This window comes from Varroa destructor, unplaced genomic scaffold (genome assembly GCF_002443255.2).
Source record: "Varroa destructor unplaced genomic scaffold, Vdes_3.0 BEIS01000001.1, whole genome shotgun sequence".
Classification (NCBI taxonomy): domain Eukaryota; kingdom Metazoa; phylum Arthropoda; class Arachnida; order Mesostigmata; family Varroidae; genus Varroa; species Varroa destructor.
The window spans coordinates 37,893,860-37,912,230 of record NW_019211454.1 but is presented as its reverse complement, the minus strand read 5'-3'; the positions used below and the strand labels follow the sequence as shown (position 1 = coordinate 37,912,230).

General features: G+C 40.5%; 1 protein-coding gene and 1 long non-coding RNA gene across 12 annotated transcripts in view; one reads left to right on the top strand and one right to left on the bottom strand.

The window, feature by feature from the left end:
- Window positions 1-18,371, bottom strand: part of Wdr62 (WD repeat domain 62) — an 82,990-nt gene that overhangs the window by 55,133 nt on the left and 9,486 nt on the right. For 7 of the 11 annotated variants that reach the window (XM_086978159.1, XM_086978166.1, XM_022816392.2 and 4 more), the window contains one exon: window positions 15,557-16,066. In XM_086978159.1, the coding sequence (XP_086834285.1) occupies window positions 15,557-15,820 (264 nt within the window). In that variant the 5' untranslated portion in view covers window positions 15,821-16,066. Of the gene's footprint in view, window positions 1-6,716; window positions 6,884-12,420; window positions 12,530-15,556; window positions 16,883-18,371 lie in introns of those variants that run through there. The other 4 variants (XM_086978179.1, XM_086978149.1, XM_022816416.2 and 1 more) reach the window with 4 other exon arrangements.
- On the top strand, window positions 1,296-2,017 carry LOC147758610 (uncharacterized). Its single transcript, XR_015319814.1, has 2 exons — window positions 1,296-1,667; window positions 1,905-2,017. It is a non-coding gene; the product is annotated as an uncharacterized LOC147758610 (long non-coding RNA).

Here is an 18,371-nt window from a genome sequence, read left to right as displayed (position 1 = left end):
AATGACGACTAATGCGCAACAGGTCCTAAAAAGAAACGAACATAGGACTGACCGGAATGATTGGATAGGCGGATGCGCGCTTTTCCAATCTCCCAAGAACATTACGGGCTTCTGTCAGAAAATTTTCATTGTTATTTTCGTATTTACTTTGAAAAGCCGGCGCAACAACGCACAGGCTTAAAGAAGCAATTCGAACGTAAAGCAAATGCCTTTGCCTGCCGCCGGCATATTACTGCGTCAGCAACACAAGACCAAACACAGTAAAAACATCTATTTTATGACCCGCACAATAGACATTACGACGAGGCGAAGTAGCCAAAGTATTTTGTCCGTTTCTTGCTCACAAGGCTTTCATTAGCGTTATGCGTCAGCCTAGAGCTCTGTAATGGCTTGATTGGGCTAAACTTGGCGCTTGACTGATAATTTCGTTTATAGTCGATCGACAGCAGACGATGGGTTGGAAAAAGGGCCGGTCGAAAAAATAGGGACGGACTCATATTGACACATTACGTAATAGAAATGAGAAAAGAAAGAGTATTGTTTAACAGATGTTCATTAACAGATATTGTATCTTGCTTTTTATGTTTATGCGACGCAACGGAACCCGCCACTAGCAGATCTAATTGAGTCAGTGATGTACTCGTCAATACACTTGATATTGAGGGGCACACAATATACAGCTTCAGCTGGAAAATTCAGAAATTTACATTCACATTGAATTTACCGTGCCGTAGAGGCGACGGAGTACGGTCGACGTATCCACTGTGGCTAAGCAGATATGTATTTGCCAGATCTGCCCGTGCGCAACGCCCGCGATGATCAAATGACCTGTGTCACTCGAAAACACGCGGACAACAGTATTCAAAAATTGATTGGCGTTGGACGATTTGCATATGATAACACGGTGATTTGTAGTACGTTAGCGTACCAACACAAAAGAAACATTAAGAAAAGATCTCAACAGTTTACTAAGTAGCGATGACGAGTTGACGTCGCGGCCAATAGCGTTTGTCCGTATATGTATGCACGCGTTTTTCATATGAGGAAATACCGGCGCGCGGACTTCGTACATGCATATCCCCACACAAATACATATCCATACAAACACAGCGATTTAATTCAAATAAGAGAGTTATTGCGTCTATTTCCATCGAAGTCACACGCATTTAATATCGCTGGCGAGAATCATCGTTATGGGTTCGTATCGTCTTTAGTAAAAATAATCCATCTGCTCTCTGAAGTGATGAGAAACAGCGTCTGCTCGGTGACTATGATCATACATGGAACCAGCCCAGCGCCAAGGTGGAAAGAAAGACTAGACCAGCCAAGATATAGTGACAATTCTGTGTTTCGGTTCTGCTTATGCAGCAACATTAGCAGTTTTTTCTTCTCGTCATCGTCAGTCCAATCGCAATGTCCCACCGTCTTAATCCGCCCTTTCTCGGCAGCTTTACCCATCTTTCTGTGGCGGCAATACACTCTGCATAAACAAATTACTCTTGCTAACAACAACATTTCAACTGTATCATGTTCGACCGTGTAAGATCGCGCTTAACACAAGACAGCAGTCACTAATAGCGGTCCGTCCGTTGATGATAGAACCAAGAAGCACATTATACGAATGGATCCTCCTAAGTGTGAACTGCTGAGACCTCTTCCTCAATGATGTGGGTGTTCATACGATCATATAGTCAGAACTTACGTGTCACAAAGCAGGAAAAGCGCATTATACATCGCTCTATAAATACTTTGCAGAGATATTGCTACGTTCAGCAAGGCCATCACGCAAACAAACTCAACTATTACTATTATACTTCTATTAGATTTAATGAGACTCGGCATTATCTAAACTTAACAAGCGCGGTCAAGGTTTCGCTCTAACAAACGGTTTGAACGTGTTCCAGCCTCTGCGTGCCCGCTCTGATGCTCAAAAAATGTCAGTAACGTAAGGGGCTGCTCTGACTGCACACGCGTACAAATGCAAGGACTGCTATATGACTTCGTCCCCAAGGAAAACTGTGGTGACAAGTTATGTAAACCACCAGATCCATTTCAGTTTAGTCCGCAGACTTCTATGGGTGGACGTCACAGGTACTGCATGTCGCGTGAAGAACACGCGTGCAATCTTCGGTCTATCATGCTATCCGACGAGGTTGCCCAACGGCAAGTATTGGTTGCAATACTTTAACTTTGTGCATCTTATACATAGGAAAGGTCAATATATTTAGCCTCACGAATTGCAAAAAGGCAAGTAACCATTTTAAAGATGCCTATGACTATTTCCAACGGAAGCAACCTTATTTCAGCCATAAATATAATGGCTACGTTTGGATAGTGTAAGTTAAAATTGGTTTACAAATTTTGCATAGGAAATTTCTGCAACAGCAAAACAGAAAGCATTTGCGAACGAAACAATTATGGCTACGAATACATCAGTGGACCCGTCACAAAATATCAGACGATAGATCGATTTCAAAAGACCAATGGGGGTTATCCTGTTTCCGGCAAGTTCTTGAGAAATACTACTTAAAATCTTAGCCCTTTTTTTTTTCTACCAGTTGTAGAGATTCTGGTGAAGGTAAGCACTTATTTGACATTTGACAGTGGTAAATTAGCCGATAAGAAGACTACTTTTTATGGCAACAGCACATATGACTATCTTTCCAATCAAATTCGTAACACCGGGGCAACATCGCTGGCAACGCCCCACACAGCGAGTGATCCAATACAACGATCGACTGATTGATGTCATGCGGAAATATATTCCTGCTAATAAGAAGTCATTGTTTCATTCAAACTGAAACCTGCACTACGAGCGGTAGAAATCATGTTGTCCCTTATATTTAACCATTGGACCTATCATAGAGATAGTCGCCTCAGTTGGATAGCTGGCACTTGAGAAGTACAGGGTTTTTAATTATCATGAACAACTGATGGAGCCAACATTGCCATGTGCTACTGTACAACACATTGTATACAGAGCAAAACAATTTTCATAGGAAATTTTTTATTGAGAGTAATTCTTGACTGTATTCGAACAGATGTCTAGTTCATATTGACGAGCACCAGCCTATTAACAAGACATAATGGCCCGACACCCATAGTCGCCTAGCTCTTAGCTTTAACCACTTCACAAACTTGAGCGTGAAATCCATAAAATTTTATAATATAAGGATGAGTTGCATCGGCCAAGTGCCAGATTTACGTTCTCATTCCATTGCCCCAATTTTGTGGTAATTTCCATAATCACCGATAAAAATTAGGCCTGATTCGAGAATGTCTATTGAAAAAGAGCCGAAGAACCGCAATTACTATACATCGAACCTACAATCTGCCCCCTGTGTTGATACAGCGGTAACGTCGCAGTCCTTAACGAAAAATACGTCCATTTCGCGTCAGCAAACGTGTCTATTATATTGCATAATAAATCGGAATTTTTAAAAAGGATGAATTATTAGAATATTGAGAAATATCGAAGTACACATTTAATTAATGCGTGAGCTAAAAGTAATTGTCGTTCATGATGTTTCCCCTTTGCATATGTCCGATTTGTATATAGAAGGCTGTGCATGATTTGGCCTATTCGTAGCTATTCACTTCTAGCTGGGATAGTCCGTAATAAATTGATCACACCCAGGCGGTTGTCCACTAGAGTACTTCTAATTTATTAGCATTAAGTGCACGTCTTTGTTCCCACAAGTCGACGAGGCCAATGAATAAATAGTCAACACAACACAATGGTGCGTCAAGAAGCAACGGTTCGGTAGATGCCGACTTAGTGTGCTAAAATACGTCCATCGACACCCCGCTGATCCGTTTCGGCACTTTCAATGGGAACAACTGCGTTCTGATCTATACTAACTCCTTAATCAGTTTTCAAAAATCACAGCGTAAATTTGACCTCAGAAGAAATTCGATCCAGTCATAAAAATGATAGAACAAAAATAATGAACGCTTCGAATGTACATTTGAAAAATGGCGCCAAATTCACTGTGTGTATAGGATACAGCCATATCCGCTAATGCAAAAAGCAACGCCCGGCACAAGCAGGCCTTTTCAGCACCTCGGCTTCCGTTCCGAAGTCTCTTTGCCAGATAAGTATGCCAATATTGGCGACATTTGGACCCGGACCCTTGTATATTTTTCTCGACTCGCCAGTATTAAAATTGCGACACTTTTCATTTCAAATTTTCCAGAAAAGTCGCTTCGATAAACATTGTCCTACTGGACATCGGAGCGTATATACGTTTGTAGTTATTTGTCAATCACTTTAAATAAAGCTGTTTCCTTTAAATAGAGTTGGTGCGATGAACAGATGATTAGTATGGCGATCTCAAAACGAATACGAAAATGTATCCTCAACGTATGCTGATCATAGGTGCAGACGGCTGTGTCCCGACGTTTTCGCACATCATTTAAACAGTGAGCTTAGTTTACTAAGTCGTGGTAGACTAGACAATATAGCATGTCTAAAGTTGGTCAAAAATCTTATGTTGACTTCTGAAGCGGAAAAGTATATTTTTTCAGTGTATATATATATTGTAATAGCAGCGGTGGTCTCTAGCGCGGCGAAATCGAGCTCTCGACTTTTTTTTACCGAAAGATGAGCATTTGTTATTGAGAGCTATAACGATAATAGAAGCAAAATTATCATCAATCCTCCCGCGTCAATTTATAAACTCTTATCAATTGTCCGTTATAGCAACGAAGCAAAAAAAAAATTCGAATTATTCTTTAGATCGCATATAATAAAGCAGAAGTGCAATTACTTGAATATATTAAATCTGATGACGCACATCTATACACTTTCGCAAAATGCTTGCAAAAAAAGGATTACATAAGATGCTGATCGAACTAGCATTATAGAAAAGACCACTTAATTCTATTACGGGTCGAAATGTTTATTCGGCGAGCGGGTAAAGCATGATTAACTCTTGGGCCCCGATGTAGGTAAATAGCCTTCCACCCTGAAAAACTAGTCGCTTTGCCACAAAAAAAAGTCAGAGAAGGAGATGGGAATTATCAATGATGGATGTTATAATCGCGTCAATGGAATACGAAGCACAGTACACGCTTCGAATAGGCTGATTGAAATGCCTGAGGAATCGTAGTAATTAAAAAAAAATTATATTTTCCCACATACATATGGCAGCCAGGCTTTGACCTACGGCGCTGCCAGCCCAAGTTCAACTCTACCTGTTTAACATTACCAATGAAAATATCGGTAAACGTAGTAACGAATTTATTCACGTTTTGCTTTCGACATTGCCTAAGCGTAATAAATAGATATTGAATATTAGAAACTGTTTTTCTGTACGGGCCACAGAAAAATGATCATCTATACTCACGTATATTTTTACTTTATTCGCAGCACTTTTTTATTTCCCAGCCAAACTAAACAGTTTGAGCATTGACGATGGAGCATATTAAAATGAAGCTATGGCCATAAATTTTGCCCGTGTGAATGTGTATGCGTGATTCTGTCAACGCTTAATAATCTTTTTCATTTTGAATATTGACAAAACCTTACCATGCATGGAGGTGCCTGCCATGCGGGCAAACATTGATCTTCAAATCAAAGGCAGCTCACAGCAGATCGAGTCCAGTGAGTTCGTATCATGCATCCGTGATAAAAGTTGATACTTTTAATTTTTTGATACCGGTTCTCGTAATCGAAGCGGGTTCTTTTCTTTCTATATATAGTTTATAGTCCCTTAACGATTACGATCACCCGCTTGCAATGTTAAGACGTTCATTGTGCCAGTTTATAGCATTTCACGCCCTCTTGTTTCTCGTACGAACCTGAAAGCGTCAATGGCTGCTAAGCTGACGAAGGCGTTTTCGTCCAACGCTTGTTACAGGAACAACCAAGTTCTACAGTTTGTGGAGAAGCTCTTAATCTGCATTAAATCGCTAGTTAGCTTTTAATCGCGTTTGATGAAAGATGTACATAGCATAGAGTTTACCGTTCACAGAATCTGCACTGCAACTGCCAAACACACAGATCGCAGTTATGATAAGACAACAGAGTTGGCCGTTAACAAAAACCATCAATGTAACTGTCTTTGTTGAGATCGAGATTCATCGGTAGACATTTACTACGCAGATCCTCCAGAAATAACTTTCTCTCGTCCTTCATTTATCGCAATCACAACTTTTAATAATTTACTTAGCCTTTCATAAGACGAATGCATGGACACCGATCATTTCTAGAAAAGAGTCCTATATAATTTTAATCCCTCTTCGACCTTTTTGCGTTGTCTTTGTTTGTAAAAAATGCAAGAACCACATCGGACAACGTTCGGAAAAGTCGGTCGTAACGCGTTCCATGAAGTACGGCCATATAAAATATTGAGACGTATATTTTGATTGGGTGCGATATTGCGGTGATCAGGAAGTCACGAGAAAGCGAAAGCAAATGAGAAGGAACAAAGAATGACGGATGGACGCTTACACACTTTACCCTACACGAAATTATCGAAAACGACATTTAGTTAAATGACCGTTCATGTGTTATATATAAACACACTTCCGAGTGCTAAAGCACCTAATTGTTAAAATATACTAAGTGCCTATAGTAAGCAAAAATAAATATATGCTATTTTATAACGAACAATAAAAGTTTCGTTTGTTATAGTCATATAGACATTTCGATCGGTGGGGCGGCTGACGTTCGCACAAGCTGACGCATTAAAATACCTTATGCTAAATCATACCAATATGAAGGCGATTGTTCAGTCTCACACCGGCAGCGTCGTTCACACTTTCCAATGAGGACGGAAAAAACTGACGCACAAAATACACATCTGCACAGACATAAATTTACATTTGTAATGTAATGGAATGAATAAGTTTCCTCGTATAGCCTCTTTTTACGGTTTGAACAGATTCGCTGAATTTCTAGTACCGTATAACTTTACGTGTGCGCCCATAGTCGACGAAAGAGACAACCAGCCGACCGCTTATTCCATATAAACACCACACATACGTGGCCTTAGTAGGCGTTATTCCAGCGAGGTGGTGCCGACGCCGCGTGCCCTGTCTTCAACAAACTCAGCTGCTTGGTGCTCTGGCTATTTTTGTTATTATTGCTTTATTGTTCACTGCTGACCGCTGCTAGCTGCGCGCCAGACAGCACGCTAAATTGCCCCATGAAGCCATTTTACACGCGCTCGATAACCACCAGATCTGCTGCTGCTACTGTTGTTGACGACCGCTGCTGCAGTACCGTTCAGCGTTCCAGCGTTAGTTGTCCGTATATCAGTAACAACCTAACCTGTCAAACGAGTCGATGCTATCTCCTGGGCATACATATAAAACACTTGACAAGTCCCTGCAAATGCGCACTCCAATCTTTTTGGTGGGGGGTGACAATTCAAGTCTAGTTCGTACTGACTCGCATTGCTTGACACATATCGATACGTGTATATCACCTAGTAACTATGCGTAGCGTTTCGCAAAATGATGCTTCCTTTTAATTAGCCTGCTCGCCAGCCAGTTGCATCCCGCCAATAGCGACGTATGCACAATGCAATTTGTATTTTGTGGCGGCGGCGGCGGCGGCGGCAGCAGCAGCAGCACTGGTCGCAGGTAACAGCGGACAAGTGCGCGACAATTTCACCCCCCACGGAAGCCGCCAAAACGGGTGAATGGGAAAGGCGGGCAATTGGCTAATTCATCAGTTCAGCTCGAAGGTAAGCGGCGTGGCGCGTTGATTCCGCCGCTCGTACGCAACTGTTATTTTCAGTCAACTGCTTGTTGTGCAAAGGTTTCAGTGAAGCACCGGCTGGCTGTTACTCCATAGCCGCTTTGTGATGATCACCGCTAGCGACTTAACCTACTGTCGTCGTCGTTGTTAGGCGGTTTTCAATTAACGGCGTTTATCAACACTAACGGCAATGTCAGCCATGTTGTCAACTGATGCTTGATTAAATAAAGACTGCCTGAAGCAAAGGTACCGTAGAAGTTAAATTATATCCGCATAGAACACTCATAATAGGTATCATATACGCAAAGCTGGAGTGTATTCCAAAGGGCAAAGCTATCGGCGGTGCCGCCGTCACGGCTATGCTCGTATCGATTCCGCAGAGTACCGAAACACAGGTAGCAGCAGCACGACGGGTAAGCAAACAGAGAACAACCGATACCTTCCGTGCTGTGTCCACTTCTACGAGTCACCACGGTGGCACAATGTATGACGATCGTTAGTGGCAACGGCAGTCGCGAAATTTTTGACTGATACTATACCAGTCCGTTATTCGATTGCCGGCCGGCCGACCCAGCAGCCAGTTACTGCGACGGACACAACTCTGCAGCTGCGAAAAACACAAGCATAACTGTAACGGTCACTGATGTCGTTGTATCCGTCCGTCACAATGCAACCGGTAACAAAGATCACCGCAGTCAACAGCTACCGCAGCAGCCAATACACAGCATTTAACTGTATAGCCATTTACGTGTACACTATGCACTAGTTACACTGACAGTTTCATCCGCTGGTCCGTGGCTTTGGCTACGGCCGTCACGGCAGAATGATCGGCCCGTTTCCTTGTTAGCTAAACAGAGCCGTTAGCCTCTATGAGAGTAATATAATCCGTTGTCGGGTACTATAAATTCACAGCTGTCAGGACAGTCGCCGGCGCTTGCTGGTGCCGCTATTGCTGCCTCGGCCGTAAAGCTAGTGGTAGCGTTAAGGTAAAGTCCCGCTCGCTATTGCTATCGTCGCAATTAGCACCGACCAGCTTAACTAGTCTGAGACGATTACATGTAGTGGCTCAGACAAGTGCTACATTGTGGAATGGTGCTGTACTAAAATTAGTATCCTTCAACATAGCGCGATACGGGGGCATTTTTTCGTCGTGTCTAGTTGCTCTTGTTGATGTGCGTAGATGTGTGAACACATAGGCGTACAGATGTGCTTATATGTAAGTTCGCGCACCAATTAGCCAGACGATCAAGGAACACTCGCCAATCCATGGTCGTATAGAACGACCCGCTTTCACAAAACCGCAGTCGTTACACCTGCCTCTACATAGTACTAGAACTGTGAACGCCTCTCATACGAACTGTCTATCATTCAGTAGCTCTACAGAACTGTTTAAAGATGATACGATCGTACCCTGGGTGGCCCTCGTCGTCGCAATAGCAGCAGCGGTATCTGCACAACCCTAACTCAACCCTTTAGCGATCTTCGAACGAATACCGAAAGGTAGATCTAAAAATCTGTCTTCATATGAGAATAGATTCCCAGAATCAGCTTGAAATTACAGAGCTGTAATGCTCCGGAGGACCACTTTTGTTCTCGCTAGTAGTAGGAACAACGATAATGGCGAAGTCGTCGACGTCGCCTCGGATTTGACACGATAGCGCAAACTCTATCTAGAGCAGACCGCAGCGCTATCTTACGCAGCGCTGGTCGACACGAATAGCGCCACTATGTTTGTTCTTCTACTTTGCTACATTCTCTGCTCATGCAACGGACGACGTCAGGCGGTAGCCCTCTCGCCGGTCGCGCCGCTCTCGCACTGACGCCGACGGAGTCGTGAAGCCGCCTCGAGACACTTTACTGACTACAACAACTGCAGCATTCGTAGTACTGCTGCTGGAAGTCAGCCGGAGTGGACTGCTGCAGCCGTCGTCTGAAGCGACTGTGGCGACGGCCAGCTGCCGGCGGCGACACCGCCGTCTGCTGTGGAAGTGGAGAACTCTAGCGGGACCATTATATGCAGATAGACAAACCATACTAGAGCACCACCCACCAACTTCAATTGAGATCGCAGCAGCAGGCTTCGTATGGGTTAGTCCCGGCAAATGCCAGTTATGAATGTTGCCGAAAGTCGGCAAACGAACGTACAGCTAACGCCGTAGCGTCACACTGTACTTAGCTCCATTGTCATCGTTGTCGTGATCGTCCCTGTAGCGCTCGAGTAGCGGCGAATAATTCACTCATTGCAACGAAATCCTGCCATGGCCATATCGGTGCCACGATGTTCGTTCTTAGTTTTCATGACCTTCCGTCTGCTGCTGCCGGCGCGCGTAGCTGCCTGCACTCGTGTAGGTATGTATACATATGGACATGCTCACTGATTCCGCAGCAATGGAGCTGAGTCCGATGCGCGCGTAGAAGCGCCGGCACTGCAGATAAAGTTATCGCAGTGGTAACGACGTATGAAGTGTGTCGATCTGTCCGACTGTACGCGTAGTATGTCGGATGTGCGTTCACGATGTAGCGCTGTGCCTAATCAACGATCGAGTGGGCGACATCGACGCAACAAGCGAAAAGGGTCGTTCAGCTATTCCATTGACGCGCGGCAAAGCTGTAACTCTTCTGATATTTTCGCGCCGTTTGCCTCTTGGCCTTTCCCTTTTATTGTCTACCTATCCAACTCTGGTTCCCCTATTCTATTGTGTTAGCACAGAAGCATGCAGCTCTGTGGCATGGCGTACGCCCGCATATTGTGCCGTTCCAGCAGATGTTCACACCTGAATGCACAAATCATCCTATATATATATATATATGTATACAGTGTGATATTTATATATCAAAGTTCCATAGGATCAAGAGAAAGAAAACAGGAGCGACAGTTATGAGATACACTTAGGAAAACCGAACCTAGAACATCATGGACTTACAACTCATCATTTACATTTGCTAATGTCGTTGATGATACGTGCGTGTATTCATATACACGCAATTTATCACCAAGAAAAGGGCTATTTGATCGTGCATGCACTTTCCTTTACTTAAATCGAATGTAAAACTTTATATATCCAACGACGGTTTTTTAGAGGAAAAAGCAAGTGGATAATTCTAGGCGGTAAACGTTCAAAACAAAACGCTCGTCTACATGAAAGTGAATTTAAGGCGGTGTCATTGATTATCTATCTCAGCGGCTAAGTTTGCTAGTGGTGCAAGCTGTTCTAAGTAATGAATGATAAATGACTAGTTAAGTATATCTTTTGAAAACGGTGCCACTGATTTCCGGTTGCATATGAAGACTCTTATGAAATTCTTCCTCTTTTCCCGTTTTCTTTCCCGTCACAGTTAAGGCGCATAATACCAACCTATATAGCAAGCTGATTTGTAGAAAGTAAATGTTTTATACAGGCGCACATAAAACGTAGGATCGTAGGGACTCTCATGTTAGTCTTAGAAAACAAGGTCATTCGTCAGTGCGAAAGCACCCTGAGTAAAAGTAATAACATCCAACACAATTTCTATTCGATAAACAAGCGCCTTCAGATTGGTGTTTATTATAAACAAAAATTGCAAATTCCATTCTGTGAATTATGAGGGATTAAATAAAGAAAGTAATGCTTTTAAATTTAAAAGCGATTCCAGATAACGTGACCACACTATAACATATTATATAGATCCTTTACAAAAGCTGGCCTTACCCTCTACAGCCGTAGGAGAGGTACCGTTTCCAACTAGGAAACCTCATTAGGGTACATAATTAAGCTATGGAAAAAACTTTATAATTCCTTAGAAAACATAGTAGAAAGGTTTAGGAGTAAAGTGCTTTTTATTCACTTTTACTTTGTTGCTAGAATGACTCGAACCGCGTATGAAATCTCCAAGATCATACGACGTGAAATTATACACTTCGTTCTGTGAAACTATGTCAGTACGTTATAAATACTATAAACAAGATCATGTTCCACGCATATATATATATAAAGGACACAAGGACCGATCGAACGCGGTCTAATCTCATCGTCTGCTACGCGAGGCACCGCGGACGAAACAGGTATAAACACAGATGTTTAGCTACAATAGAATACGAGAGACGTACGCTCATAATGATCATGATTGCTGCTTGCTTCAGTGGTTTGTTAGTTTGTCACCTGGCACAAGTGTTTTTGGTCCAGCGCCACTTTTGTTCCCCGTTACTCTCATCCGATGAATTTGTCGGCTGTGTCCGCTGTTGCTGGCGGCAAATGGTACAATAATTTCTTCGGCAATCAATAGCAGAAGGTGCATGATACTAGGTAAATTATGATCTAATCGAGGTATCAAAATTCACTGCTTTGAGCTTCTAACGCATCAGTTAGTCAACACGTAATACGAAAAGCGTATCATACAAAGGCATAGGCTATATATATATATATATATACATATATATATATATATATATATATATTTCTCGCGTTGTTACATCTTGTAGAATCTAATGTATGAGTATCAAACATAGAAGAAGTTCGTATTTTCTGTATAGAAGTTTGTTTCTCTTCATGTTTTCCATGTCACGACTTCCTGAGGAGAGAGCTTGCTGCGTCTATAACCATTATTTTGTGCGTTAATTGTTCATTAATTTTACCTATTCTATTTTTAGCGTTATACGATTGAATCTCGTTCGTGCATTATATCAGCTTTTGTATCTCCGTTTCATACAAATTTATTATGTTGGACTCACTGACCGTGGGAGGGGGTAAAGGTGATGCTTGTAGCACTTGGTTCGCCATATACGACGAGCCACGCGTCGATCAGTATCACCGCAATTTCTATCACGGGACGGCGCGTCACAATCTGCGGATTGCGTTATATTAAGCACGTGCGGTTCTATGTATAATTAGAAATAACTCTAACGGCATTAACAATGTCCGTCGGAGAATTCCATTAGAATACATTATGAATACTCGGCCCAGCGAACGATTGATATATATATATATATATATATATATATATATATATATATATATATATATGAAGTAAATCATACGATTTATTTGATTTAACTTTTAAGTCTGAATTACTGAACTCCTTGACATTCACTCAGTTCTCAAGGGGCATGTGCCAATATGAAGCCTTTGCCTATAATTGGGTCAAGTACTTTTCCTTCAATCATAGGTAAAAAAATCTTTCGATCTTGTACCACAAACACGTTCATAATTATGTAGGGAGGACTTTTTTTCTTCAGTTTTTAGCAGTTGATTATGCTCGCATCGAGCAGTGCTTGAGTAAAATTTGAACTTAGTAATAACGACGCGAGCTCTGTTTGTCAACTTAATAGACACCGTTGTTACCACGACGCCATTTCCAAAGCCAGCAGACCAACATATTCGTCCTAAAATACCCTAGGTGTCTTTCTTTCAATAGGTTACCAAGGTGAAAATAAGTCTGCTTGCTACTAGAACTATCTTTTTTTTACTCATTCTGTTGATTACAACTCTCTAACCAAGTTTTAGGTATCGAAGATCGGATAGTTAAGTGAATTCAGTAATAATCCATAGCTATCTTTGTTAACTGGTACTTTTCCTTTGTAATAAATATACTTACTGAATATCCCATGCGATAACAGTGCGCTTTAGGTCAATTTTTTCAGTATTTTTTATCGCCTAGTATACGACTTAACATATCCATCTTTGTGCCACTTGTTTGTCCAGAAAGGGCCATGCATTTTATGTCCTCCGAAAATGACACTTGATGCTCCTCAGAGGCCAAAAATAGTTAAAACATCCCGCAATGATACAGCTGTTATGCTATTGTCCTGAAGGTAAAAAGGGTCTGCCATAGATCCGCTCGTGAAACTGTTCCATACCATTTACCCTTTCAAGCGTTACTTGCTTGATTCGGTTTCTGCGATTCCGTAACATATCAGTCAAATTTACTCTCCGACTGGATATAAATAACCGCGCTTTCATAAATATCATTGGATCGAAAAGTAGTACATTTTACATCTTTTAGCTTGTTTTTCACCAAATTCACAGGAGAGCGGATTAAGAAGAGTAGGAAAAAGCCGCTAGACATTCTGTTCTACAAATGCCGGGAATACGGGTACTGACAGAGAGGCAAAATTTGTAGAAACTAGTCTGATAGAACTTGAAAATAGATTTTTCGGAACCCTTCCAGTCACGACCGCACATACTCGTAGTGTACGTCAAATCCTTTTAAAATAAAAAATCTTCTTAACCTGAGTTTTTTGCATTTAAATGCATCATCGCAAAAGTGTTGAGAATTTTTAACAAACTATTGCTCTTTCAAACGAAAACAAACAGCGATGTGGATAAAGCGGTTTATAATGGCCATATAAAGAAGCATTGCCCGTATTGGTTTGGTCAAACTCAAGCGATGTTAGGTTAAACCAAGATTTGTGGAGGTTGTACGCCTGCTAAGACGGTATTAAGACAAGGACGGGAACTTAAGACTGGAAAGGCCTCGTTTCCGACACCGCAGGGCATATGCTATTCGATGCAACCTCGTACTTTCAGATTCATTAATACTAAAAATATTAACATTAGTGATTAATGTGAACGGATTTCTGATGTAACAATTTGCCAGCACAGAAGAAGTTCTGGCGTATCGCATTGTCTTACAATGACAGGTTGCATTTGACACATGTCATACAAGGATTAGCTTTTCTAGATAAATATAGTGTCATAACTTTCTGTTAAAATTATCCTTTAATGTTCGATTGATTTATAGTTTAGCATTACCTCCTGCAGCTTGAAAAAACCATACACTTGGCGCTCTGGAATGAACCTTTTTCAGAAATAGAGGATCCTTCATTTAAACAGCGCAAAACATGCTCCTCCAACTAAATAGATTCAATTAGTATCACCATGACACTCGGGCTCTTAATGTATATCGCACTTTATTTCAATTTAATTATAATAATTGATGTTTGTTCACTTTTTAGAATGGCCATGAAAAAGAACATTAACAGTATAGAAAAAAAAATTGGCTTAACAAAAGACCCAATAATTTCATATATATATATGTATATATCTGTATTAACCTGATTTTTTACATGTATATGTACTGCAATTTGAAACAAACCTAGGCAGTTTTTGGAAACGTTCCTCAACAAAAAATTCGACATAAGCATGCTACACGCGGTTAATCTACTAAGCTAAAAATACCACTGATCTTAATAGCTGCTAAATAGCTGAATTTACAGGAGTGTAAATAGTTTGTAGTCGAGGTCTTCGGATTAGCTCTTTTTTTAGATAAGTCAATGATCTCTTTGTATGTCCAAAAATTTCTGACAAGCTTAAAGATTTTTTGGGCAAATATTGACATTTTCCATAGTTTTTAGCATATCATGTAAGCCTGATCCATTTTTCTTATTAGCTTAATAGTATTCTCCATTAACTATAAATTAAACAAGTAGTTCAAAAGTTTACGAGCATTTTAGGTATATTTTAGCTGTACTTTTTTACGGTTTATGATGTCAAAAGTTACTTAGGTTGATTTTCTATTTGTTGAACCTAAATCTATTGCATTTACTGAAAATGTTTGGAGGAAAGGTCTTGATTTTTGACGATTACATAATGACATAAAACGAGAAATTAGATGAAATATTGAAAAATCTAAGCTTTAAGGAATTGAATAGTGTAATATGTAGCATGTGTATTAAATTTTTTTCATTATTTCTTGAACTATAGAAGGCAAACCGTGTAGTGCCTGGACACGGTACAAGAACCTGTTGCAAGGCCAAAAATAGGCTGACACCAGGCCAAAATCAACACAAACGAAGACAAAATTCTGTCGCCTTACCATTTAATGAAAGAGACTGAAAAAAACCATTAAAGTGAGACCGAACACAAAACTTACCCTCTCAGATAGTGGAATGACATCCCGACCCCTTCGGAGGGTCGGTGCTCGAATCACAGGAATTGACGAGTTCTGGCTGTTCATGTTGTTGATGCTATTGTTGCCACTGCCAATGCTCATAGCAATGTTATTTTCCGCTAGCGACGTGGAAACCAGCCCTAAATTTGGGGGGTGTCCGCTCTGCAACAGTGATGAAGAGTTATCGGTATGTTCGCCACTGCTCAGAACAGCCATCCCAGACGCACCCCCCAACCCACTGAGCATCCCGTGTGTTCTGTTAACCGACTTCCAGGAGTGACGATCGCCGTAATACGTTCGGTCGAGGTGAACCCCCGAATCGAACGGAAGTCTGAAGAGAAGCGCCTCCTAGAAAGGAGGCGCTTGTGTAGCCAACACAGTTTGTATTGTAGAAATAATCCGTCGCTCACACAGAAGCAGGAAGCAACGAGGCAGATGCCACAAGGGGGCTTGATGTCAGCTTCGTCTCCTCATCATGTGAACTGGATAAATCTGCAGAACAGAGAAAATAAAAAAATCAGGTAAATTATAGTTGTAGGGAAGTCGAACAAAATTCAACTAAGCCCGTTCGTATGTAAATGTAAAATCACGAGACTCGTAGGTATTGTAAAGAAAACGCATTCGCGCCAGATCTACGATGGCTATTTAAATTGAAACTCAGCATACCATAATCAAAACATGTAATTTTGGTAGTATATGTACTGACGTGTGATGTCAACAAATAATCCTAAATAGATCATTATAAATAGATTGTTATTCTAGCCACTGACACGTTGGTGCATGGCGCATTTCTTGATGAAAAAAAATCCTATGCTGTGCTTTTTTCATGAACTCAAGTTCTGTATTCTTTTCGAATTTGTGACGCAATAAGTGTGAGATGTTATCATAAATTAAAGCAGAACTACCGTAAGTCTGAAAACATGTTGCTGCGACACAAAATGCTGATAATACATCTTCCAGAAAAACATTCTTTTCAATCAGTCCGCTTTTCAAAGAGCACTAACTCTATTCACGCGAATATGTGTACTGTTTAACAACATTTGTAAAGACCTACAAAAGTTCAACACTTGAAAAGACTAGAAACCCAATTTTAAGGACTTGAATAGAATAAATCTTGAAACTACTCGATAGCAAAAACATACCTACAAAACAATCTATTCGAATTGAGGCGTTTTGGCCCGCTTTTTGTCAGAAAACCAGAAACCGGCCGCCACATTAAGAGTAGAGTAGTTTGTTGCCAATCGGGTCGTCTTGATAAATCCTACAGTCGCTTTTTCTCAGATTTTTTGCACCTTTTAAGCTATTTAGGACCCTTGGATTTTTGGAATCTTTAATTGGTAAATTTTGTTTGCCGCATGTTTTTGTATTTCGTACAATGATATCGCTTTACCCAAGGCTACTAATACAAATTAATTCGCGAATTTGAAAAGGAATTATTCGGAAGCCCTTCTAAAAAGCTTAGACACCGAATTGCAGCTGTCGTAGAATTGAACGAAAATAAGCCGTCGATAACAAATGCTTGCGTCATACAAGCAAAAAAAAAGAATCCAACTGTTTTCAATTAGGTACAAGCTTATCAGAAAGCTACATCGAAATCCTTGAATTAGATAATGGTAAATGGCAAAGGCTCTACAGGGCTAAAGTCTATACAGGTAAGTATCTTAACAACTTGATGTACGCATTTATGTAGAAGGGATCGTTAAATAATTCGTCGCTAGCCAATTTGCTTGACACTTAATCAGCCGTTTCTTCAAATGAAACAACTATACTAAGGCCAAGTATATTAAGTAAACATTAGCATAATTAATTTTATTGACATGTATATGCAACTGCCATTTAGATACCTTAGATAAAAGATCAACATAGTACCTATGAGAATAACATCCTACGTCTTTTAAGATCGTCGCACAAGTCACAAGAAAAAAATGTTTGATCGATTATTATTATTGTTTTAGCAATATTTACACACTCACAACTACACAATTTAAAAAACTAAAAAATTTAACGGAACTTCAAATACAATTTTCAAACATACCTCATTCATCCTCGTCACCCATGGGTTCACATCTGCTAACCGTACTGACCTTTTTCTTTTTTCAGGTACTATCAAAAACCTATATTGTTACCATATTTCACACATAAATAGAGACGAAAAATGGTCCTGTTTCCGTTTTTCAGTGAATTATGTACGACTAAAATATATAATAGTGCTAATGTATTAATCTAACGCTTATAGTACGTTGGAGTATTCGGGGCAAGCAAGATAATTTGGATGTTTAAGAGTCTTAATAGGCGCACTCCTGTAGCGACTCACTGTGCTTAGCAGAAAAAATTCCATGTGATTAACAAACTTCTTGCTAAAATAACTCAGATTAGTATAAATCTATCGATGTACAAGCTAGAGATTTCATCACGTATTGTTAAATTCTTATCTAGGCTCGATTTAAAGAAATATTTAAAGATCGTCTTCACACGCAACGTCGTTACGAATCCCAGTCGAGGCTGTGTAAACTGATTGTCAAGATTTGACCCCACTCGTATCCTACATTCCTGAACAATTTGTTCTTAGCTAACGTAGGAATTTCGTATAGACTAAATAACAGGCATAAAAAAATATAATATCCTTATCAAAAATTTTTACCAAAGACTGAACATCTACCGGGCCTAAACCTGTATCAACCAGTTTTGACATAGATGGTACCGACCGGAGACCTGCTGTGTACGACAAGTCCAGAGAGAGCTATACGAGCATATTTCTTCCAAAATGAGTCAATTTTATTGTTTGTATATATATATA